The 25,377-nt window shown below is 50.1% G+C and overlaps 2 protein-coding genes across 4 annotated transcripts in view; both read right to left on the bottom strand.

The window, feature by feature from the left end:
* Positions 1–592: 592 nt before the first annotated feature.
* On the bottom strand, positions 593–9,300 carry NEIL2 (nei like DNA glycosylase 2). Of its 3 annotated transcripts, none has more exons than XM_045535602.1 (5): positions 9,190–9,300; positions 7,236–7,375; positions 5,635–5,993; positions 3,594–3,790; positions 593–1,638 (listed from the first exon to the last, which is right to left on the bottom strand). In XM_045535602.1, the coding sequence occupies exons 2-5, from the start codon at positions 7,371–7,373 to the stop codon at positions 1,337–1,339; spliced, it is 996 nt and encodes a 331-aa protein (XP_045391558.1). In that variant the 5' UTR covers positions 7,374–7,375; positions 9,190–9,300; the 3' UTR covers positions 593–1,336. The 3 variants fall into 3 exon arrangements, with proteins under 3 accessions (XP_045391558.1, XP_045391559.1, XP_045391560.1); XM_045535603.1 differs by having other exon boundaries at positions 7,236–7,310; XM_045535604.1 differs by lacking the exon at positions 7,236–7,375.
* A 5,276-nt stretch (positions 9,301–14,576) lies between these two features.
* Positions 14,577–25,377, bottom strand: part of GATA4 (GATA binding protein 4) — a 43,747-nt gene continuing 32,946 nt past the window's right edge. The window contains exons 3-7 of the mRNA XM_045535601.1: positions 22,888–23,057; positions 21,412–21,537; positions 18,421–18,508; positions 17,427–17,578; positions 14,577–16,362 (exon numbers count right to left, since the gene is read on the bottom strand). Of these exons, the coding sequence (XP_045391557.1) occupies positions 16,180–16,362; positions 17,427–17,578; positions 18,421–18,508; positions 21,412–21,537; positions 22,888–23,057 (719 nt within the window). The 3' untranslated portion in view covers positions 14,577–16,179. The remainder of the gene's footprint in view (positions 16,363–17,426; positions 17,579–18,420; positions 18,509–21,411; positions 21,538–22,887; positions 23,058–25,377) is intronic.

The following is a 25,377-nucleotide window of genomic DNA, read 5'->3' as shown; positions in this document are numbered from 1 at the left end:
TTTTTAAAATTATTGTGTAGAGATGGGTTCTTGCTATGTTGGCCAGGCTGGTCTCAAACTCACAGGCTCAAGCGATCTTCCCACCTCAGCCTCACAAAGCGCTGGGATGACAGGCCTGAGCCACTGCACCCAGCCAGCCACTGTTTGCAATTTCATTCTCACAGATCACTGTCTCTGTGCCAGAGGCTGTGGAACAGAAGTGAAGTTCCCGTCTGCTTACCTCAGGCCAAATCCCAGGGGCCTGCCTGGGGCAGGACAGGTGTGCAGTCACCTCCGTCCCCTGCTCTTTTGAAGTCAATTCCTCAGGCCAACCCAGCAAGCCCTGGAAGGCCACCTTCACAAACAGCTGTTATTTATAGTTTAACATATTGACGGCCACACTAGAAAAAAATTTTTTTCCCTGGGGTCGCGGTGTTTAAAACGATCCTTTCTAATTTGTTATTTTGTATTGTTTTCTGTGCATGAGTTATATGCAACACAATCCATGTTTTTAGAATTAAATTGTTGATATTAAGATTTTCACAACCAACCATAGGGTTTTGCTTCACGAGGCCCCAGGCTCAAAGCTAGCCTGAATTAAATACAACTCACATGGCAATGTGTTAAGACCCTTTAATAATAAATAAAGATGACAACAGAAAATAACAAAAATTTTTATATTCGTATGTCTGCACTAGTTTCATCTAGCAGTTGCCAACACTACGAGGAAGTGTTTCTCTACAACCCTCGATTTCTGAATTGTTCAACATATCAATAGTCACAAATATACCAGCTTAAGGACTAAACAAGTAGCTTTTCCGTAAAGGCCACTGGTCACACCAGGAGGAAGCCAGCTCCTCACCCCCCAGCCCCTTGGTGTCTCCGCCAGGGGGAAGGATCCAGGCAGGAGGCTGAACCCTTATCCCTGGATCCCTTCCGGGAAACAAAGAAAAAATCCTACTTTCCTATTTCTCAAAATGGAGGGCCTTCAAGTCAACCAAAGTTTCAGAAACAAAACACAACACCCTCAAAGCAATGCTGGGAGCACAGCCATTTCCCAGCGGCTTTCATTTTCATTGTCCTATTGTCGCTCCAGGAAGGGAGGTTTTCCCCTTACCTGGTGTGGTGGTTTTTCTCATCTTTCACAACGGTAGAATTAGATAGGAAGAATGAACTAAACTAGAAAAGGAAAAAAATCGAACCTTCTGAAAACTCTGCCTTTGACACAACTCTGATGAGATAAACATCAACAACGCTGACACCCCCAAACCACCCTGTCCTCTGCACCCAGCCCCACTCCCTGCCCACACTCTCCTCTCCAGATACTCAGGAGTCACGGTCACCAATGGGCAAGGTTTCATGCAGAGGGTCCCTCGGGGGACAACTGGGGCTGGCAGTTTGGGCACCACCAGGTGAGCCTCTGGAACCCCCTGGGTGGCCCAAGTGCCTCCTTCATGACCTGATGCCCGGCGGGGCACTGTGCTTTCTGGTAGATCTCTGTGTGCTGTTGTTTGCCCTGCAACTTGCCCTGAAGCCAGTCTGTACTGAACTCCACCACATGGTCCAGGAGGGCCTCCAGACGTGAGGGACTCAGGAGAGAACCGAGAGCCAGCGGGTGGATCCCTGCTCTGTACAAGGCTTCGTTCTTAATGATGTTCCCTGAAAGCAAGCAGGGAGAGGATAAGGGAAGGAAACCGGGCACACACCATGATGAAGCCATCCAACAAGTTAACGCAGCGCAGTCGGTGAGAGGGCAGCAGGGAGGCACAGCAGGGAGATCCAGAGTCAGCTCTGCCTCGTCCTGGAGGGTCCCAGACAAGTCAGCGATCTGCCTTCACTTCCCTGTCTGTAAAATGGGTTTGATCATTCTCCCCTTTAAGGTTGTTGTGAAGTGAAATAAAGTTCACACACGGCCCATGTCACAGCAAAGAGGTTACTGCAAAGGGCTCAGGCACCTGACTGTCTGGACTTAAACCCCAGCCCCACCAGACCTTTCCCTGTGACCCTGGCAAGCTCCTTGGCCACTTCATGCTTCCCTTTCCCTATTTATAAAATGGATACAGCTGACCCGGTTTTTATGAGCAATAAATGAGAATTCCCTAAAAATGCTGGGCACAGTGGCTGGTACATAGAGAGCTCTCGATACATACAAACTGTCATTATTTACAATGCCAAGCATAATGCCTGTCACACAGAGAGGGTTTAGAAGGTGTTATTTTATTATTTTCCTGCTGCTGCCTCATTCTGTGTGAAGCTGGCCTTGATCCCTCCCTCCAGAACCACTAACGATCTGCAACATGTACCACCAGTGCTCGCTCTCTCTGTTTAACCTCCACTGGGCATCTATCACGTTCGACTTTAACTCGCAGTGAACTGAGTCCATGCTTGCTGGGCCCTTAAATAGGGATCTCAAGGAAAGAAGGGGAGCGTCCTAGAGGGCACCTGTCCAGAATTTGCAGTGAGTGGGTGAATGAAACGATTGCTCTTTCCAAGATCACAATCATGCTCTTACACAATTTCTCTCCAAAATTCACTGGCAGAATACCTGATTCACATTCAGCTGCACCTCTTAACCTCTGAAATGTGTCCTTTGCTTTATTTTCCTCCTCTGAATAAAGGAAAAACTACTAGGTAACTACCCTACCAATAGCAGTAAGGGTGAAATCATGTGCCCGGCACTTCAGAGTCACCTGAAAAATGCTGGTGGTTACTACTATGATTACTGTGTTATTAGCTCTCACTATATGTACCCAAAAAGCCACTTCTGGAAGCCTCTTTGCTCCTGAGGGCATAAGGACTCCCATAGGTCTAACATGAAAATGCAAGGCCAATGCCTGGTGGCCCAGGGGGCCTCTTTGGACCCTCCTGAGATGAGCTAGGCCTCAGCAGAAAGTCACACCTTGGATACAGAGGTGATTCTGTCATCACTAACTTGCTCAGTTGCTTCCGCAGCCAGTTACAGGCACATGTGTTCCCCTGCTGTGTCTAACAAGAATAGTATGCTCTCGTAGTCCAGTTAATTAGCTGCTGTATTTTTCCAAATTATTTAGTTCTTCTCCCCACCTCAAAATGTCAGTTTCACTGCTTAGGCCACCTGAACAGACAGAGGGAAATTGCCTCTTCGAGAATGCCTCACAGGAACCTGACGTAGACTGAGTCATCTCTGTGCCAACAAGAAGCTCAACCTGCCCAGGAGCAGTGTTCGTTGGCAAACTCACTCCTCCGTTAGCAAACTGCACGCCGCGGAGGTCCTAGTGACAGTGGTCAAGCACCTCCCCTGTGCCTGACACTGCGCTGGGCACTGGAGAATACAAGGACGCACAAGACATGACCTCACCCTTTAGGAGATCGCACTCCAACCAGGCCCTCAGGATGCTTGCAACTGATAACACAACTAGGGTGCGAATTCTAAAGCCAGAGAGAGAAGTGAGAAACTGCCTAATCTAACTCCCTCAGTTTAAAACAAGGGAAGTAAGGCTAATGAGATTAAAGGCCCACCTCAGGACCAAGAGTACAGGCACAGCGGGGATGGGTCTCAGGTCCTGTGACTCCCAGACAAGTGATTTTTCCGTTAAGCAACTCTGTGGGGCTTCTCCCTATCCCATCGGTCGTACCTAACCCTGAGAAGTATCTCTGGTCCAACAGCGTATAGCAGACAGGCTGAGCCTGGCCCAGGGCTTCCAACGCTTGTCCTCGATGGAACTTCTCAGACAAGATGTCACAGGTGACTCTGACCACTGGGGAAGAACTCCAAGACATCTGACAATTATAAAATACCAGGAAGCCACCACCAGCAAAGTGCAGGACCAACCTGGGAAGAAAGAACAGATCACATGTACACACCGTTACCACAGCACAATCCGATCACGCACACATACAGATGGCACTCTGAAGTCGGATCACAAACGTGGCCCATGGCTTATGATGGTTCCACTTACTATTTTTTGACTTTCCAGTGGTACAAAAGTGACACGCATTCAGTAGAAACCATACTTGGAGTACTCATACAGTCATTCTGTTTTTCATTTTCAGCGCAGTATTCAATAAATTATTTGAGATATCCAACTTTATTATAAAATAGGCCTTGGGTTAGATGATTTCCCCAACGGTAGACTAATGTTAAGTGCTCTGAGCATATTTAAGGTAGGCTGGGCTAAGTGAGCCATGATGTTTGGTAGGTCAGGTGTGTTTGATGCATTTTTGATGCACGGTATTTTCAACTTACAATGGCTTCACTGGGAAATAACCCCATTGTAAGTGAAGGCGTATCTGTACCACTACCATTGTATAGGCAGGTCATATGTACACACAAACCATTTGTCATCAGACCACAAATACGTGCAGCTTCCACTGTATAGTCAGGTCAGATGCACACACAGCTAGCATTTATCACCAGGTCACACGTGTGTGCAGCTTCCACACTGCGGCCACAATTAAACTGGGGAAGCTAAGTGCCCATAAAAGAGATGGCTCTGCCAGAATCATAAACATCTCAGGACTAAATGGAGCAATTAAAACATATATATATATATATATATATATATATATATATATACACACACACACACAGACATGATTATAGCAATACGGATTCACAGAAGAAAATTTGGAAAACATAGAAAAGTCTATAGTTCAGGTGGTGTGGCTACCTGAACAAAAACAGGGCGCATCAGGAAGGAAAACAGAGAAATATAGAGGCTAAGGAGCCACCATACCCAGTCCCAGGCAACATTTATCAAGAAAGACACAACTACATATACTCCCATGGGCTTCCTGTTTGCGAAGGAAACTTAACAAACTTTGATAAAGAAACAACGGGCTATTCTGTAAGGAAAGACCATTAGACTGGAACTGGACCCCACATCCGACGGGGAAGAAACCCTAGATCTCTGTGTCTAGCCTTAGTTGTGTTCTCAAATGAAAATAAAAGGTCAACTTTAGCTGAGCGGGGACTCAGAGGAACACCTGTGCATCGGATCTGAAATGATTACTCAAGAGAAAATACACAACAGAAATTAAATCAGCAGGGATCTCCAGATGGGAGAGATGAAAAGGACAAGAGATAATGAGCAGTACTGGGTTTTATAACACCTACAATAAGATCTAAGTGGATTTTCTGATAGCGCAACTGAGAACTGTAAGGCAAGTGTTAGGAAAGAATTCTTTTGCTCCCTTTCTTTTCAAGTGAGAAGCCAGCTAAGCTAGCACTTCAGTAAGGCCATAGAAAGGTGCGGCTGTAAGAATGTTCATTCTCTTCTACCATCAATTACTTCTCTGGGAATCAACACTAAGGAAATGATCCTAAACATAGAGTTTGATGCACAAAAATATTGTTCTCAACATTCATACATTAAAAACTGGTAGAATCCTGCCCCTAAATTCAGGACACACTAAGTCAAGCCATAAAATGCTCTTCAGACACCTTCCACCCTCAAGTGCTACATTTGTTGGGAAAGTTCTCCCTTCTCCAAGCTACCCCGGGGGTGCAGACTATTCAGTCTACATTCTGTCATCGGCTGGTACAGAAGCGGCTTCTCTCTCCTAGACAAGAGGGTCCTAGGGGGCAGGTTGGATATCCTCCTGAGTGTGACCCCACAGCCTAGGGCCACACGGACAGCAGATACCCCGCAAGGACCCAGACGGCCACACCCTTACCTTGGAACAGGATCCTTCCAGTCGCCTCTCTTGTTGGCTTTCTTGGCTCTAGAGAACTCGTTCACCCAAATGCTGCCAAACAAACCAAACCTAACCTGCAGCCACCTCTCAGCTCCTCCTGCAGGGGTGTCTCCCCTCAAACACGCAGGGCCATCACTTCCTTGGGGTACAACGAGCTCTAAAGAACGAAAGGCTCCATCAGAGGTCTTGCGTCCGTGGGGCCCCGAGGCCTGCTTCTGGTCGGCGGCCCCTTTCCCCTGTGCTCCTCTACACGGACGCTCTGGCACTGGGTTGCTGTTACCAGGGGGCCCCATGTCTTCATCTGGATCAAATCTAAGAAATAATTTCTTTCCATGGACCTAGAAAAAAAATGAACATGTGGATCTAAGGCTTACAGACCCAGAAAGGGGATGTGGGGTGTGCAGACATTTATCCTATTGCAAATTTCTTCCTTCTTGCCTCTCCCATGAAGCTCTCCCAAGTTGAGTCTTCGGGCCCTGCTAACATTTTGCTCTTTTGCTCCAGTGGTGTGAGCAGTTAGTGCATGGTTTTCCAAGTGTTTGGAAGCAAGTGGAAAAATTAGTTAGCAACGAAATAGACTCTTGCTAGACAGCAGGGCCACCCTAGGGGAATTGCTCCCAACTTTTCATGGATTAGCTAAGAAATAAATACAAACTGTCATTTTTTTCATTCAATTCATAATGTTTTTCCAGGCTAGAAATAACCAGCATGTGTACCCATAAATTGGACTTGATAAAAATGGCAGCCATAAGAGAAGTCACAATTTAAACTAGAGCTAAGAGATTAAGTAACTTGCTTAAGAACACACAGCTAAGCAGCAGCAGAGCCCACTGATTTACTCTGCAAATATTTCCCAGTGCCTCCTACATGCTAGGCACTCAGCTAAGTGCTAGGGATACAATACAGCCCTGCCCTGTTCATCTGTCTCCTCCACTCAACAGGCGGGACAGTTCAGCAATAAGGGTGCAACAGCAGAATGCCCTGGAAGCACAGAGGTGGGGTCTCTCCCCCACAACCCTCCCAATGCAGGCAGGGTAGGCTTCTCAGAGGACACGATGGCTAAGCAGAGGCCAGAGGAAAGACTAGGAATTGCCGTGGTAAATCGAGGGGACAGCGATGGGGGCAGAGTTGGGAGAAAAGACCTGTCCAAGCAGGGGAGCAGCATGTCAAAACCATGGGCAGAAAGACTGTTAGATTTGGGGCAGGACAAGAAGGCTGGAGAGGGAGGCAGGGGGGTCAGACCACAAGAGCCCCTTGAAGGGGACTCTGGCTCCTGCCCAGGGCAAAAGTGAGTGGGTTTGAACCTACACCCAAAGGCTCTACTCCCTCCTTCCTTCCCTCCCAGGGGCCGGCCCTGTGGTTTGGCTCAAACATGGTTCCCAGCCAAGGTGCACATCAGATACAGCTGCAGCAAACGGAATCCCAGCTCCAGCTCACACACGTGTTCTTTATAGTCCCACAGCTGAGCTGAGAAACATCAGACTGGAAGGTGGAACTGCGCTCGGAAGTGACAGCCTGACATGTCTGGGGCAGATCCCAGGGGAGGTGCCAGCCCACTCCTGCAGGGATGATGTGCTCACCTGGGTGTCCTGGAGCCACAGTGCCTGGAAGCCATCAGGGTGAAGCTTCTTACTGCTGCCTCCTGTCCTGACTACCTGCTGGCCCACAAAGGGGGACACCAAAAGGTGAAATTTCCTCACAGACGGCCCTTCTGGCATCCCTGCAGGCAGAAATGGGCAAAGGAGGCCACACAGTCTTAGCTAGTTCCTCTCTAGTGTTTCTGATAGGTGCCAAGCTCCAAGCACACACTTTTGCCACCAACTTTGGGAGCATACATGGCCCAAAAGGGAGCGTGGCTGGGACGGGGGCAGGGTGTGTGGGGGGGTCCAGATCACAGAGAAGGACGCACTTCGGCAGAGTGTGGCCAGTTTCGCAGGAACAGGTTCCCTTTCCAAGCCCTCTGCCCTTTCTTCATGCAGCAGTTATTAAGCACCAACAGTGTGCTAGGTGTCATATCATGGGCACCGTCCACTTTGATCCTGTGACAGGCGACCAAGGTGGAGAAGGCCATAACGGACACAAAGACAGATGTGGGCAGGGCCTTCCCAGGGCGGCCGCTTGAGCAGGAGAGACGTTCATGAGATGACGTTCATGGTCTGCAACCAGCTCCCCAGGCACAGGAGCCCCCCAGCCTTAGCCAGGGCACACTGCTAACCACCTGTTCCCACACCAGCATAAGACTCTGTTATGGTGACAACTGAAAAAAAAAAAAACTAGGTACCTGGCATGGTGGTATTTCAGTGATTCTAAAAAACACATTTAGGCCAGGCGCGGTGGCTCACGCCTGTAATCCTAGTACTCTGGGAAGCCGAGGCAGGCGGATTGTTTGAGCTCAGGAGTTCGAGACCAGCCTGAGCAAGAGTGAGACCCTGTCTCTACTAAAAATAGAAAGAAATTATATGGACAGCTAAAAAATATATATAGAAAAATTAGTTGGGCATGGTGGCGCATGCCTGTAGTCCCAGCTACTCAGGAGGCTGAGGCAGGAGGATCGCTTGAGCCCAGGAGTCTGAGGTTGCTGTGAGCTAGGCTGACGCCACGGCACTCTAGCCCGGGCAACAGAGTGAGACTCTGTCTCAAAATAAATAAATAAATAAAAACACATTTAAAAATATTTTTTAAATCTCAGAAATGAGGATGCCTCTTTACCATGTATGCATTCTCACAGTTTCACTAGCAGCACATTCAAAAATGTGTACCTTACAATGGATGGTGCCTTAAATTCGATGAACTGTGGCAACATTTCCCCCAAGCACACTCTCCAGACACTTTAGAGGGAATCCCGACACCAGACACAGGTGACCTTAACCAGTACTCTGAGCCTGGATGCTCTCCTAGGGAGGAAGCTTCTGGAAACGCCTCCCTCCGGAATGCACCAGGTCCCTAAAAATCTCCCGACACGTGCACATGGTTTTTTTTAGGTATTTTAAGGGACCTGGACAGGTAGGAAACTGCCCCTACAACAGCCTTAAAAGGCGAGAAGCGGAAGACGCCTGGCGGTCGATGGGGCCGCCGTGCCGCCCCCCGCCCCTGCCCGCGTTAAAGTGGCCAGGATGGGTGGCGCGCTTGCAGGTACAGGGTCGTCGCCGCTGTCCTCTCCCAAGGTCTCCACTCCCCAGGAGCGTCTAAAATGACTGCTTTTCCCAGCGCTTCCGGGGGCGCAGAGACGCTACTGGGGGTCACTGGGGCCCCCTAGGAGCGATTGGGGAGGCCCGTGATAAACAGGCAAAAGAATAATTAGACCAAGTGTGCGGGAGCCCTTAAGAAACGCTTAATTTTTCTGTAGTTGAGTTTTCAAGCCAGAAAAACTCGTGACAAGACGCACCCGCCTGGTGCACGGGCCGAGAGGCCCCGCGGAGCGTCCGCGCACGGCCGAGCGGGTTCCGGGGGGCCTGGTCCCTCCCCGCGCCCCCTCCCTAAGCCGCCGCCGCGAGCCCGCGGGTCCACGGGGCGCGGGCGGGCAGCTGGACTCACCGGCTCGGTCTGCGGTCCCCGTCCGGCCCAGGCCCGGCACCGCGGCGCGGCGCTGCGGACGCCGCGGCGGGGAGGACTCGACACCGCCCTCGACGCCGCCGTCCGCGTGCAGCTGCGTCCCCAGACTGAGCGCAAGAGGCGGGGCCGTCCTGGTGGGTGGGGCCGTCCCGGTGGGCGGGGCTTAGAGGCTCCTCCTTCGGGTGGGCGGGCCGCGCTGTCCTGCGGACGATGCCGGGGCGCGGCCTTCGCCCCCCGGGCTGAGCGCAGGAGGCGGGGCCCGGCACCTGGGGGGCCTTACAGGGTTGGGGTTCGGCTCCCGCCGCGGGGAGGGGAGGGGTGAGCGTGGGATTCAGTCCGCCCGTGGGGCGCGGGCCCCTCCCTCGGGCGTGGGCGTGGAGCTGTGTCCCGGGGATGCAGCCTCTTCCCGCAGGGGGGCGCTGGAGGCGGGGCCGGCTCGGCAGTGAAAACTGGAGTGGAAGCAGGACAGAGGCTGCGACTAAGATTGGAGCAAGACACTCTCGGAACACTGGTTGTCTCACGGAGACGGTTTCACAGAAAAGTCGATGGGTGCCTGAATGGAGAACTTTTGGGTGGTTCAGGCAAAGGGAACTTTCAGTTGGCCCAAAGGAAATCAAAATTCTCATGAAGCTTTTTAAAAGCGGATTTTTTTTTTTGCTTTGTATTATTTGAATATTTTATTTGAATTTTTACTGTAAGCAAATTTTGCTTAAAAATGTTTGTGCATTAAGTTTTTATTTCTAAGAATAAAAGAGATAAAATAATAGGCTATTTAAAGACAAAGAATGTTCCATTGATGTTAGTTCTCCAAGGAGGATGAGGAGCCAACACTTTCCAGGAAGTCAGCAGGGAAGTTTGGGAAACTGTGGGAGCAGGTGCTCAAGAAATGTCCAGAATGGCAGTCACCATGGACCCTCGCTGAGGGGGCCCTGGGCAGGACGCGGCCAGCACAGGGAGACAAGCAGAGACGTGGCTGTGTCCTGCGGATTGGGAGGGAGTGGTACAAGTGACCTTCCCGGGTGCCCACCTACTGAAGGGGCCAGGGCAGGAGGGCATCTAGGGTCCTGCATAGAAAGGGATCCTGGAGGCAGAGGGGTGAGGTTGAGGGCATGGAGTTTGCAGGAGGGATCCCTCAGAAAGCCTCTGGTCTCCCTCTTTTTATACCTGGCCTTTCTGGAGAATAACATCCCTACCACAGGATTCTCCTGCTATGGGATCAGGTGAGCCCTGAGCTCCCCTTCCTGCAGACTGTCTGAGCTAGGAGCAAAGCCATAGCTACACTCCTTGCCTCACCTGGTGGGACGAAATGCCTGATACCTAAGAGGGCTCTTCTGAGGCCAACAGGCTATGTTATTGAGAAACCAAATGGTTCACAGCTTGGCTCTGTCATTTATAATTCTAGCTATTGTTTATTGAGCACATACTATGTGCAAGACACTGTTGTGAGCTCTTTACATGTATGATCTGATTATTTATTAGCTGTAGGAATACAAGCAAGTCGCAGTATCTCAGAATCCGTTCATTAACTGGGTATCTATTTCGTGGTATCATACAAACATTATAAAGCCACACCTCTCAAACTTTCCTGTGCATATGAATCACCTGGGAACCTTGTGTAAGTGCAGATTCTGACTGAGGTCTGTAACAGGGCCTGAGATAGTGCCCTTCCACCAAGCTCCCAGGAGATGCTTGTCCAGGAACCACACTTGGAGCAGCAAAGACATAGATCACAGTGCTTGGCAGTTGATAGGGACCCAAGAAGTATGTGTTGAATGAATGATTAAATGAGTTATTAGGAAATACACATAAACTGTAAAGTGCGGTGCAAACATATGCAATCATTGTTCTTAGACAATAAGACTGGGGAATCTGCCTGGAAAAGACAAGTAGCTGGAAGAGTAACTCTGTAGAGTAGTGGCTAGGAGAATAGTTTCCACCCCAGACTGCCTGGGTCCAAACCCCACCCGCAGCTGAGAGAGCCTCAGCTAGTAACCTAACCTTCCTGTACCTCAGTTTCTTCATCTGTAATGTGGAGTACAATGCCTAACTCGTTGGGTTACTGTGGGATTTACTGAGATGATTCACATACGTCTCTTAGCACTGGACCTCACATATAGCAATAACTATACATTTTAGTAATTATTATTTTTCTGTTCCAGGATTGGGGCAGCCCCCAAACCCAGAGAAGCCTGGGCCCCAGCACCATGTGGGTCAGTGACCAGCTTTTCTAAGGGCCGTGGAGCGAAGTGCTCCCCCTTCCTTTGTGCTCCCGGCTTCTCCAGCAGGGTTAGAGTTGTAATGCACATGGAAGTAGATTAAAATGCAGCCACCGCAAAGAAAGCAAGAAAGGGAGTGAAAGAGAAAAGCAGTAGGACTCAGGGAGGAATCAAATCGCTGCTGAAGGCTGGGGGATTCCGTAGCCCCTTGGGAGGGCTCATGTGGCTCTAGAGGCACCTCACCAACACTTTGGGCTAAGTGAGCCTCCGGGGGTCTCTCCCAGTTCCCCTGTTTTTTGGACATGTGGCCGTGGACAGCAAGCCCTATTCCCCGATGGCTCTAGGTCCTTCTTTCCTCATGTTCAAGTTAGGAGAATTTGGAACCAAGGATTCTTCTGAACTTCTAGAAAGACACTGAAAGACTCTAGACTCAGGCTGTGCAGGGCTCCCCAGTTTGTAGATTTCTGCTCTTTAGGAGAGGCAGGGGTGAGGTGTGAAAGCGCAGATTCTGGAGTCTAATAGTTGTGGTTTGAATCCTGATTTGCACTTAGCTCTCTGACCTTCGACAAGTGACTTGCAATCCCTGGGCTGTATCTTTGTGTGAAAAACATAATTGGGAGAATGTGTGAATGTTAATATTTTCTGTGACTATATGAAGCTACTAGCAGTGTCTCACATGCAGTAGTGCCCAATGTAGGTGCTTTTTGTTAGCAGAATTCCGGGTCTGATCCCAGATTGGTGGCTTGAAAACTCAGGCTACACTGGAGGCTGAAAGGGAGAGTAGGAGATCGCAGGCGCCCTCACATGGTGGGCACGTTAACTGCAAGGATGGTGCCCCCTGTCAATCTCGGGGCCTTCCTTAGTGAGTGTGGGTGGCCAATGAAGGCTCGTCTTCCTCAGCTAGCTCTGTGGCTTTGGGTAAGTTCTCTTAACAGCAGGACAAGAGAGTTTGGACCAGAGACCTCTTAGGGTTCATAAACAAGTCAGGCATGGTATCCCACCAATCCAGGCTTCCTTTTTCTTAGCAGGGTTCAGCTTTCTTTCTGGTCTATTCAATCTCCCAGACAAGGTATTAGAAACTTTAGTGATGCTAACTTCCTGCATCCTTAGCAACTGGTCTCCTGTAACCCCATTGTACTTAGACCCTCCTGGAAAGAAGGGGTTAGCAGAAATTCCCCAGCCTTGTCCTTGGACGATTGTGCAACCAGCTAGATCTTAGGCTGCAGGACCCCCCTGGAGCCAAGAGCAGCTTCAGGGGCCCTAACACCCACCCTGGGATTGTTCAATTGCTTCACTTCATAGCTAAACAGGAAGGTATACTCTGGGCCCAACTTGTCGCACCAAATGCCAGGACAACCTAGGTGGAGCTGACCGGTGACAGACAGCCTTGCAGCTCTGGACTCAACCAAAGCCTCAAAGCAAGGATTCTTAACTTGGGGTATATGGAGAAGCTTCCAGAGTTCATAAAACCCCTAAAATGAGGAGTGGGGTGCAAAATCTCAAGCTGTGTGTACCTCTCTGGGGAAAGTGAGCACAGCTTTTATACATTCTCAAGTAGGTCTGTGACGCCCGCCCCCACCAAAGTTAAAAAAAAAAAACTGCCCCAAATTGTGGAATTGACTTACTCTGAATGCTGTGTACGCAGGACCCCGTGGGAAGCCGCAGAGGTGTTCCGGTTCATAACCTGCAGCTTCTCTCAAACCTCCTCAACACAGTTGGGTAGTAAGGAGATGCCTCGAGGCCATTTGATAGATTTAAGAAAACACACTGAACTAAAGCACAGCATGCCCTGTTCTTCGGTGTAGCAGCGTGGAAGACCTGGAAATGCTCCCCACGGGGCTGCCTTTGCTGCCGGGATGCATTTGCAGAGCCTACAGGCCATTCTTCAACAGCCCTTCATTTTTATTTATTTATTTTTTTGAGACAGGGTCTCACTCTGTCACCCATGCTCGAGTGCCGTGGCGTCAGCCTAGCTCACAGCAACCTCAAACTCCTGGGCTCAAGCGATCCTCCTGCCCCAGCCTCCCAGAGTGCTAGGATTACAGGCATAAGCCACCATGCGGTTATGTTTTTTGGGGTTTTTTATAGACAGGGTCTCCCTCTGTTGCCCAAGCTGAGTGCAGTGGTGCAATCATAGCTCACTGTAGCCTTGAACTCCTGGGCTTAAGCCATCATCCTGTCTTGGCCTTCTAAGTAGCTAGGACTACAGGCACGTACCATCACACCCAACAAATTTTTCTTATTTTTTGTAGAGATGAGGTCTCACTGTATTGCCCAGGCTGTTCTCGAACTCCTGGCCTCAAGTAATCCTCCCACCTCCCCTTCCTAAAGTGCTGGGGTTACAGGCATGAGCCAGCGCACCCAGCCAGTTATGTTTTTGATCTGTGAAAAAGAAGGATAATTCAAATGATTATGCAGGTAAAACTATTTCAAAACATGGGAACTGTAGTGGAGGTGGCAGCAGGGCAAAGAGGACTTTGGCTGTGATAAGGCTGGAAGCCACTTTAAGGAAGTCTCCAAGGAAAAATGCACAGTAGACCACTCTTGGGGCTGGGCGAAGGGGGTTGATCCCTGAAAGGGTTCCCAACCCATACCACTGGGACAGCAATGCCTGTGGAATCCTTGAATACTACAGCAGCTCCTTAAAATTGGCTTGTGGCATTGCATTGTACCCACTGCTTTGCTCAGCAGAGCCCAGGCCCTAGGCCTGCTTAGGATTCTGTTATTCAGGGCCACCTGCCAAGACATACCTTAAACCAGGCGGGGCTGGAGAGAGAGCTATCTGGAGGGAAGCTCTAAAAACGCCCCATCCAACACACACACACACACACACACAGCCCGAATGACCTCTGTTGGGCCATGAGGAACTTTCCTTGGTGGTTGGTCCAACCCTCTCCCAGGAAACTAAAGCCTGAGGTGACTGAAGTCTCACAGGCGTCAGTAGTGGCACTGGGGTGAGCATTCGTTTCACCAGCCACTGCCACCTGCAGAGGACACCTTGACCAGAGGCCAAAAAATAAAGGGAGGGAGAAAACCGATGTCAGAAGCAGCCTGTGAGTGGATCAGCAGAGAGGCCTCCGTGGCTCAGGAGTCCCCGGAAAAGGACAGCAGCGTCAACCTCCCAGGAAATCCCTCTGAGGGAGGAGAGAGGAGGAGGAATACAGATAAATTTATTAGTTAAATACTGATTTTACAGCCATTTCACCTTAAGACAATGTTAACAGGTTTGTGGGGTAGGGAGGGTATATGAGGTGGCCTTCAGGAAGAAAACAATGTAAATGATGATTAAAACAGAATCTGGGCTTAAAGATATTCTCTGCTACAGCCAGTAGGATTTTGGAGTGGGGGGCTGGGTGTTTTGGGTGGGCGTGGTAATGCCACAGTCAGCCACAGCTCTGCTGAGAACAAGGACATGGGACAGTCTGCATGAGCCCCAGTGTCCTGGCAGGAACTGAGCACCGTGCGGAGGGGAAGGCGGCCAATTCCAGAAGGGGCAGCACTGGAGACCCTCCCCAGGCCCACCCTCAGCATCTCATGTCTTCTCTCGTGGTCATCTTCTTTCTTTCCGTGAGTTTTATTGCATTTGTTTGCTTTGAATTTCTGTTACAAAATCTCTGGCTTTTTGCCTCCTGGAGAAAAGATTTCTGCTGGAGAAAGGATGCAAAGTCTGAGTACTTGGGGCCTCGGGCCGCCATCTGGCCGAGAGGCCCGTCTCCGCGTAAGAACAGCAGCCATGGCAGGATCTGAGAGCACAAGAGCCAGTCCTCAAAAAGCCCCTGCCCCCAAGCAGGACGGTGTTCACAAGACACCTCTCCAGAAGGGTCTCAAGGCTTAGGAGAGTGTTTGCCAAGCTTGAGCAGCAGGACCCCTCAGTGTGTGGCGGGGTGAAGGATATTGGGGCATAGACTCGAAGGGGTGCCGTCTGCTAAACTGCCCAGCTCTGTTTCGCCAAGGGAGAGACATGTCCAAGCTGAAGGCAGAGCTGAATCGCTCAGAACAGTAGGAGGGATTTTTAGTTAAGAGGCCTTGGAAGCGGAGCGAGGACGGAGCAAAGGATGAAGCCCGCAGCAGGGGAGGAGCCTGGGGGCGAAGGTGCCAAGCTGCGTTTGGATGAAGCTCTGCAGTGTGGTGGGTGAAGTGGCCCCTCGTTCCCCAGGAAGCGTTCAGTAACATCTGTGTTACGCCCAATGTTGTGGAGTCAGATTTGGCAGAGGGGACACAGGGATGTGCCATGCCTCAAGGGGAGTGTTGGGCAAGGGCAGGGTCACCCAGAGGGCCCGTCACATCCACGCACATGTCAAACAGGTGCCCTCCTTCAGGTTGGACGGAGCAGGGGTCCCAGGCCCCTGCCCCTCCCCACCCTCAGATCCCGGGCAATGGAAACCTGACGGAGAAACCACCGTCTCAGGCCACAGCAGTGAAAGAGCAGGGGAGAAGGACATCTTGTCTCTCACCAGAGACAGGGTCGGGGGGAGAACGGGAAAGAAGTCTCCCACGCAGGGCATGGAGAGACGTCGTGTGCTCGCAGTGGAGGGTGGGCTCTTCTGTGTCAAGAGTCTGGGCTCTTCCCAGTCCGGCACCTTGAAAAGGCATCCGAGAATATACAGCACCCACTGCCCCAGCCAGATCGGAGACTTCAAGTTTCTTCCCAGTTGTTCTTCTGGAGTCATTCTCAGGCAGAGCAGCCCAAGCCTGGATCTCTGCTGTCCTCCAAGTCCCAGGTCCGTGCAGGAATTTAGGAGGGAAGAAGGGGAGATTACGCAGTGATTATGTCCCCGTGACTGTCAGCCAAGACCAGGCTGTTCCAAGAGTCCTGCTTGGAGCTGCCCTGCGGGGACTGGCTGACGGGAGACGCGTAGCCTTGTGGGGAGAGCTTCAGGGCCGAGAGGACAGGGTGGATGGAGGGCCCGTGGCCGGACATCGTGCTGACCGAGAACGTCTGAAAAGCAGAAAGTACACGATGAGGCCAATAAAGTCACCCCTGAGGGAGGTCTGGCCTGGGGAGAGGAGCCCACTATGCAGGCGGCCCAGGGATAGCTCGGACCCCAGGGCAGGGCAGGGCAAGGGAGCAAGGAGTGCTTCTCTGTGTTTCCCAACCCCTGCGATCTACGCAGAGGGCCTGGGTGACTCATCCGCTGCTTCTGAGCACGGGACACACCCAGGGCTGCGCCCCAGTGGCTTTGCAGACACTGTGGCTTCTCAGAAGGCTCTGACAGTTACACGAGACATCGTCTACAATCCCACCACCCTCACGTCTCCACTTCCAAACACAGAGCCTGCCTGCCAAGGACCGGGTTCTCCCAGGCAGTAAATAGCTTGTCAGGACACGGCCCCTCTGGAGTGCAGAGGAGAGAGCAGAGCGGAGCCTGCAAAGAGAAACCCTGATCCCAAAGGAGGGGAACTGCAGGGAAGCAGGGACGCCACCAGATCATCCACAAGAGGGAGATGGGGCCACTGCTGGGCCATCCTCCGACACATGCACCGAGCTGGGCCTCGGGAAATGGCATCCTGCCTGTGACCTCCCTGCAGGCCCCACCCGCCCACCTGCCTTTGCCCATGCCAGGGGGCCCCTCCTGGCAAAGTCCTTCACAGTCTAACTTCCTGTCTCTGACTTAGGAGACAGACTTGCCTGGAGGCACCCACCCCACCGCTCTGCCTCCCGTCAGCCCCGCATGGCAGTCTGATTCCGGCTGCAGTGGCGTGTTCTCTTCCTCCCCCTCCCCCAGCACTGTGTGTGACCCCTGGACTCCCCTCTCCTTGTCACGAAAGGTCGTGGCACAGAGTTGCTGCTAAACATTTGTGTGTCGCAGCTGTGTGTCCTAATGGCCACTTGCCGAGATGTTCTGAAATACAGCCTTGTGCAGATGTCCCTCGCCTGTGGGGTGTGGGGGGCCTGAGGGCAGGAGGCTGGGGCTTTCTGGCCTGGGGGCCGCTCCTGCCTAATGCTAGCCTGGTGGCCTGGGACGCCGCAGCCCGCCTCCCCGCAGCCACCCGTACCCGTACCTGGGACATGGAGCTGCTGTGCCCGTAGTGGGCCGGCAGGCCGGGCTCTGTCTTGATGGGGCGCATCTCTTCACTGCTGCTGCTGCTGGGGGCATTGCTGGAGTTGCTGGAGGCGCTGCTGGTGGGAGGAAGGCTCTCACTGCCCGGAGGACCTGGAACAAGGCAGAGTCAGGACACCAGACCAGGGGCAGGGACAAATGCACGGCGGCCCTCTGAGACGGCCGGGAGAGGTCCATAATAAGGGCTTTATTTACGTTTGCTGGGGAGAGAAGCAGGGGTCCTTATCAGTGAGGGGACAACAATTCTCAAAATGGGGCAGAAGTTTCAGAATTCCAAGGGGACTTTTTCAGATGACAGGCCCACATTTCCCCACCCCAGATCCCAAACACAAATTAAAAAAAAAAAAAAAATGAAAATACTGTATATTGTAGGGTATGCGCAGTGGGGTCGGGGCAACCCCCTGTAATTAAATACATGAGCATTTCTACAGTAAAACGCATGAATGTTCACACTAAGTGAGATAAACAGAGGCTATCAATGGCCTCGTGTCTGTTCAGATTAGGTTTTGCTGCCAAATCTAGTTTCCTGGCTGACAGATCAATCTTTTAGGAGTATGATTAATGGGAACCCGTCCTCCTAGATCCTGCCCCAAAGAGGATTGAAAGGAATTGAGTCTTTGAGTGGCCACAGCACCCAAGGCAAAGGGACCACATGACGTTCCTCTTAGAGCTCTGCGGCCCGTGCAGTCTTTGCAGTTGGCAGTAATCAGGCCACAGCCCAAACTGAACCTGTTCCAAAAGCTCCCAATACGCCCCCTGGCAATGTTATATTTTTACTGAGTTAATTCATTCTGTCCCGAAAAGCCAGGGATGGACGATGTTGTCGTTGCACCTCAGCAGCCTGGGCTGGCCTGTCTGACCAAGGACACGTGATTCTCACACACTCTGAGGGCTCCTGACTTATTAGTATAATTACACACAGGTCTTTTCCTCACCTGCTGGTGTCTTAGATTTATTAAGGTTCTTGGGCTTCCGTTTTCTCGTCTGAATCCCCTCTTTCCGCATCGCAAGAGGCCTGGGGACCTAGAGGGTCACAAGTCAATATAAATGGTTTTGCATTTGCACATAAGCTGCTACAGTATTGAAACACCCACTTGTGCACTGTGAAAAGGCAACATCTAAGCAACCTCTGCACAAACCTTGGGGCTGAGACGGGTGCACAGGCCCCTGGAACGCCTGCTGTGAAAAATCAATTCTATGTTAAAAATGTATCGAGCATCTGTGTTCTGTGGTGGGTGTTTTACTAGAGCCTGGAGGAGAGAATGAAAGACACAGTTCCTTCCCTCCAGAAGTTCACAGTTTAGTGGGAAAGACAGACACGTAGAAACAAGCGGACTCTGGTAGGTGATGTGGGAAAACAGAGAAGAAACACTAAACACTGTCCTGGGTTGGGGAGAAACACAAGGCTATCAAGGAAGGCTTCTCGGCGGAGGTGAGGCCCGAGTTGTAAGATGTTTTGAGTAGACAGGGGCAGACATTTCCCGCAGCAGATGTGCAAAAGCCTTTATCATCCACACTCAAACACTGAAAATAAAAAGGGAGTGCAATTAACAATTATGATGGGGAAACAGGCCTGAGCGGTGACAGTCCCAGGGAGCCAAGGTGTAAAGTCACTCTACTTAGAGCAAGCAGCTCTGCACTACGTTGGGCCTGGCTGGAGCCCGCGGTGGGGTTTCCATGGGAGGTGGGGAGCAGCAAGAGATTATGGCAAAGAGGCTGCCCTGTGGCCAGGTCCTGGGACAAACTATCTGTGGACAATGTTCTTACGACAGGTCATCTTTCTAGTGTTTTTAGATATTGTGCGTTCCCCACATCTGGTTTCTCTTAGGCCAGGCCAAATCTTTTAGCCCTGGTCTGGTCCATGCTGGTCTACCATGTGGGATTAATAAAGACTACACCTGCAAGTATGGAAAGAGAAGCAATTATTGCTTCAGAGACACAAACATGGAATGGTTGAGAGAGAAATGCAGCAGGGTACATGAACTTGAACTTGCCTCCTACCCAACCGCAGAGGAGGCGGCATTCCCACCTGCACCCGCCCGTCATCTGCCTGTGGCTCCAGCCATTCCACATCCTTTCCCACCCCCGGAGGAGGGCATCTTCCCAACCTCTGTCATTTTAAAGCCCATCCTCAGCTCAGAAGAATTTGCCCTCATGTTTACCCCCGCTCACTTACTTAGGTACATTTTTTTTTTAATACACGCAACATAACCTTACCATTTGGTTACCACTTTAACCATTTTTAAGTGTGCTGCTCAGTTGTATTAAGCACCTTTACATCGTTCTGCAACCATCACCACCATCCATCCCCACAACTGTTTCCATCATGCAAAACTGAAGCTCTGTGCCCAGTAAAATCCCTGGGGCCCTGGCAATCCCAGCTCTGCTTTCTGTCTCTATGGTTTGACTATTCTAGGGACCTCAAATAAGTGGACTTATACACTGTGTTTTCATGACTGGCTGATTTCACTTAGTATAATGCCTTCAAGGTTCATCCATGCTGTGACATGGCCAGATGTCCTTCCTCTTTAGGGCTGAATAATATCCCACAGTGTGTACATACCACATTGTGTTTATCCATTCATTCATCCCCGGACACTGAAGTTGCTTACACCTTTTGGCAATTGTAAATAATGCTGCTATGAATGTACAAATATCTCTTTGAGGCCCTACTTTCAATTCTTTTGTATATATTCCCAGAAGTAGTATGCTGGGTCATACAGTAATGGTAATTTTAGGGTTGTTTTCTGTTTGTTTTGTGGGTTTTTTTTTTTTTTTTTTTTTGAGGATACTTACTACTTTACTTACTTATTTACATACAGACAGGGTCTCACTCTGTCACCCAGACTGGAGTGCAGTGGAGCCATCATAGCTCACTGCAGCCTCAAATTCCTGGGCTTAAGTGATCCTTCTGCTTCAGCCTACAAGCCTGGCTATTTATTATTTTTTAATTTTTATTTTTTTACAGACAGTGTCTCGCTCTGTTGCCCAGACTGGTCTCAAACTCCTGGCCTCAGGCGATCCTCCTGCCTCAGCCTCCCAAGTAGCTGGGACTACAGGCATGCACCGCCATGCCCAGCTAAATTATTTCTATCTGTAATAGAGACGGGGGTCTCACTCTTGCTCAGGCAAGAGCTGCCTTTTAAAATAAAAAGTACTATATGATAGAGATTGTTCTATATCAGAATGTAAAGACTCTTTGTATTCTGAAAATATTAACTCTTTTTCTGATGCCGTGCACACTGGCTTTTACTTTCTTTGGGTGTCATTTCCAAACAGTAATATTACATGTTTATACAGTCAAATATATCCAACTTTTATTACGTGGCTTAAGAGCTTAAAGAACTTAAGAAGTTCTCCTCCTATCCCCAAGGTTAAACAAATACTTCCCCTTACATATCCTTCTAGTATATATATTGCTTGGTATTTTTATTGCGTTTAATTAATTTCCCAGTTAATATTTTATCGTCTAATACTTTATTTTATTTCAAAGAAGTTTTACATTTAATATCTTTAATTCACCTGTTTACTTTTGTTTAAGGTAGGAGGTGGAGGGCATGCTTTGCTATTTTCCAGATGAATAGCCAGTTATGTCAATGCAATTATTCTTAAACAAGCTATCCTTTTATGCACTGAGTCGAAATGTTACCTTTGTCACATATCATGCTACTATATACCATACGTGTACATATACATGGGCTCCTCATCTGTAAAACGAGAATTAGAAGTATGCAATGTTAAAGAAAGAAAAGACCAGCAAAGTTGCGAAGATTCCCTTGCAAATCTAAGTATCGTTGTTAAGAAGGAAGAAAGAATTCTAGTCTGAAGAGAAGACAAGTGAGAATGGAGAAAGGGGAGTGACGGCGTGGCCGCCCTGCCCGGCGGAGCCAGGCGATGTGTGGCGGGTGGGGTCCAGGGCCACTTACCCCGTGGAGCTTCATGTAGAGGCCGCAGGCATTGCACACGGGCTCGCCCTCCGCGTTGCGGCGCCACAGCGTGGTGGTGGTCGTCTGGCAGTTGGCACAGGAGAGGCCCACTCGGCGGGAGGCGGACTGCAACACAGCAAACAAACCCTTCACGCCCAGGGAAGAGGTGGGCACTGCCCTTCTACTTCACGTGGAGCCTCGGGGCTGGGCCACTCTAGTGGGTGAGGCCATGATGGCCCCGTGTGAGATCTGTGACCGGTGACGGGGTGACAGCACCTGACTCTCCCACTACCTAAGCCACTCCTAGGAGTGCATGCGAACGAGACTTCCTTTCTTTTCTTTTCCTTTTTTTTTTTTTTTTTGAGACAGAGTCTCACTCTATCACCCTGTCTAGAGTGCCCCGGCATCAGCCTGGCTCACAGCAACCTCAGACTCCTGGGCTCAAGCGATCCTTCTGCCTCAGTCTCCTGAGTGGCTGGGACTACAGGCATGTGCCACCATGCCCAGCTAATTCTTTCTTTCTATTTATTTATTTATTTTTTAAGAGACATGGGATCTTGCTCTTGCTCAGGCTGGTCTTGAACTCCTGACCTCAAATGATCCTCCTGCCTTGGCCTCCCAGAGTGCTAGGATTACAGGTGTGAGCCACCGCACCAGGCCAAAAACAAGATTTCTGCTGCCCGAGGAGAGTGAATTCGGGCACTGAAGACCTGGTTTCTAGTCCTAGCTGTCATTCAACATCACACGAATAACCCGACTAACACTGGGCAATGTGGGCAGAAAATCTTCTTCCAGAAGGAGAACTAGCATTGGCTCCAGGTGCCGGGTGCAGGTGGTGGGTGAGGAACTACTGTACCCAAATGGTATGGCTTCGGGACCTCAAGAGAGGGAAGCACAGGGCTGGTTCCCTCTGCTCCTCCCTCCCTAATATTCACAGAAATCAGCTGATGTTGTTCAAAATCAAATTACATTAATAAAGAGTACGAAACCAGGGGCCCAAAGTCTGCGTCCCAGGCCCCAACTTCCCTGCCATGGGGCCAAGACAAGCCGTTTAACCTTTCTGGGCTTTGGGTTTTATCACCTGATCGGCTGAACAGGGTAAATAAAGAACAGCCTCTGTTGAGGTTGCTCATAGGGGTGATGAGAATGGAGGAGACATTCAGGACAACACTGGATTGGGAACCAGGGGGCCTGGATCCTGGGCGGAGACAGGAGACTCAGTAGCTGTGTGCCGGGGAGTGGGGCTGTTAGCTTCTCTGAGCCTCCCTTTCCACATCTGCATATTTACGGGGTTGAACTAGACAGTCTGGAACCTCCTTGTAGCTCCAGCTAACCCTAATGGTGTGAGGCGTTACGATGGTGTTCCCACCCACCTAACCTCACGACCCACACCCTTGAATTGCAAAATTCAAAACCACGGGATTTCCCACCACGGAGGGAGTCCTGCCGCTGGGGGCCCGTGAGGTCCCTGCTTACCAGGCGGCGCTGGGGTTTGATGAGTGGCCGGTTGATGCCATTCATCTTGTGGTAGAGGCCGCAGGCGTTGCACAGGTAGTGTCCGGTCCCGTCTCGCCTCCAGAGCGGGGTGGACATGGCCCCGCAGTTGACGCACTCTCTGCCTTCCGAGAAGTCGTCAAACATATCTACTGGGTGGGCAGGAAACAGACAAGAAAGACACAGAGGATTAATTCTTTGTTTATGCCCAAGCACTCTTACATCTGGGAATCTAGAGCTCACAGAAATAATGTCCTTTCCTTAGAAGGAGGGAAAGGCCACCTGTCCCCACGCTGACCCCAAGCCCTGGGGCAGCAGCTCAGAGGACGTCCATGGGAAGTGGACACTTTCACTCTGGCTGTCCCAGACACAACTCCTCCAAGCATGAGAAAGGAAGAGCCCATCACAGGGCTCACCAGAGGCTGGGCTGGGAGATGGGGTGCCCGGACTTCAGCCCAGATCTTGCATCCAGAACCTCCAGCCCCTGGCTCTCACCTAACACTGAGGTCCATTCAGACCTTTCTCTCTCTTTTTTTTTTAACCTTTCAAAATTAAGATTACTTTTCCCTTTGGATAAAATTATAATAAATATTTACTTTAGGAAAATCAGACAGTACCAAAATGTGTAAAGAAAATACAAATCATCACCAATGTCATGAACATTTTATTGTATTATATCCTTTGCAAGTCTTTATACGTTGGCATATTTTTGCCTAGTTGAGGTCAAGCTATAATTTTGAGCCTGTTTTGGAGTTTTTTTTTTTTTTTTTTTTTTTGTTGTTTGCTTAATACCAAAGCATTTTCCCACTTGAGAAATTCTTTATAAACTCATTTTAGCTTTGTGTAATATTCTATCACGTAAATGTACCATCATTGAACTTGTCGTTCAACTATTAAACCTTATCCAGTTTTGTTCTGTAAATACTGCATGTTTTGTACATAAATCTGTGAGTTTCTGGTTATCCTTAGAATACTCTCCTAAAAGTAGAATTTCTGAGTCAAAGGGACTAGATTTGTAAGTTCTCGGAATTTTCAAAACTGTCCTGCAAAAAAAAAAAGTCTTCACTAGTTCATCATTCCTACTGTAATATACATGTATGACTGCTGTATGATAGTTTGACACTTTTTCTTGCTTATTGGTACATAAAATATAGGTGCATATTATTAATATAAGCAAGGCCCCTTTAGAGCTGCTCCCATGAGCGCAGTGTTTCCCCTCCCTCCAGAGGCTGCCAAGGTTCCCCACTCTCCTTCACTCCCCGCTCCCTGTCACCTTTACCTTCCATGTCTGCAGAATGTCACAACTGACAAATTCCACTTGTGTCCATTCTCTTTGCCCTGGTCAGACAGGCTGGGCCAGTTTTCTCATTCCCTGTGATCTATTGTATAGAAAGCCTGACTCAGAACTTCCACAAGTCTCTGACTCCCTGCTATCCTAATTTTCTGTCCCTAAACACAATCTACCTTGGTCTCCAGACCATTCTTGTCCTACTGCCAGAGGAAAGGTAGATTCTTCTCCAGTGACGGTGCGGGGGAGCTCGGATGGGGGGTGGCCTGAGCATTAAAGAGCTCTCCCTCCATGAGGACGCAGCTCCGGGGTTTACGGTGGCACATTTTGCTAGTTCTGTGGCCCAGCTACCTGCTCTAAGGGAATGAGGGCCGGAGAAGAGGATGGTGGGGAGCCCTGCCCTCGGCTCTGGGTACACAAACAGTCATCTGCACCTGCAAACAGGCGCACCGAGTAAACAATGTGCAGGTGTGAGGGGCTGTTTGCTCAGGCCAGGGCGACAGCCGTCGCAGGATCGAAGGAGAGGCTATTTTTACACCAGGGTCACACTGAGGGCCCTACACCAAGGTCACCTGCCTTCAGAGCGGCACATGAAACTGCCTGCCATCCCCGGCTTGCTCCCACCTGGACCACGTCAACACCGCCATCGCCACCTCCACAGGCAATGCGGCCCGTGAGGCTGCTCCCTGGTCCGGACCCGCCCGCGGGGAAGGAGAGGCCGCGAGCCCGCGGGACCGAGCCCCCCGCACCGGAGCAGAGCGCCGGCGAGGCGGTCATTTGCTGGGTGTCGGGATGAACGCTAGATGGCGCTGCAGTCCCAAAGTCGAACCAAGACGCTGCAGTCCAGCCTCAAACACGCTTGGAGATGGAGGACTTTTCAGATCTTTCCAGGCCAAACCTAGTGCAACCCTCTTATTCTACTTTTCTTTATTACCAAAGGGAAAAAAAAATCAAAAACTTTCAGAAGTGGATAGAATATTTAAATGAACTCTTATTTAACCATCATCCAGCTTCCAAGAATTTGTATTCAATCTTGTCTTACCTACACCTCGGCCCACTTTCTCCCATAGTGTATTTTTTTAAGAAAATCCCAGACATTCTATTGTTTTATTCATAAATACCTTAGTACGTTGCTCTGACAGATAAAGACTCACACTCTTTCTTTTTTTTTTTTTCTTTTTGGG

The sequence above is a fragment of the Lemur catta genome, chromosome 22 (genome assembly GCF_020740605.2).
Source record: "Lemur catta isolate mLemCat1 chromosome 22, mLemCat1.pri, whole genome shotgun sequence".
In the NCBI taxonomy this organism is placed as follows: domain Eukaryota; kingdom Metazoa; phylum Chordata; class Mammalia; order Primates; family Lemuridae; genus Lemur; species Lemur catta.
Note: the sequence above shows the minus strand (reverse complement) of the source record. Positions and strands in the feature narration are given on the sequence as shown.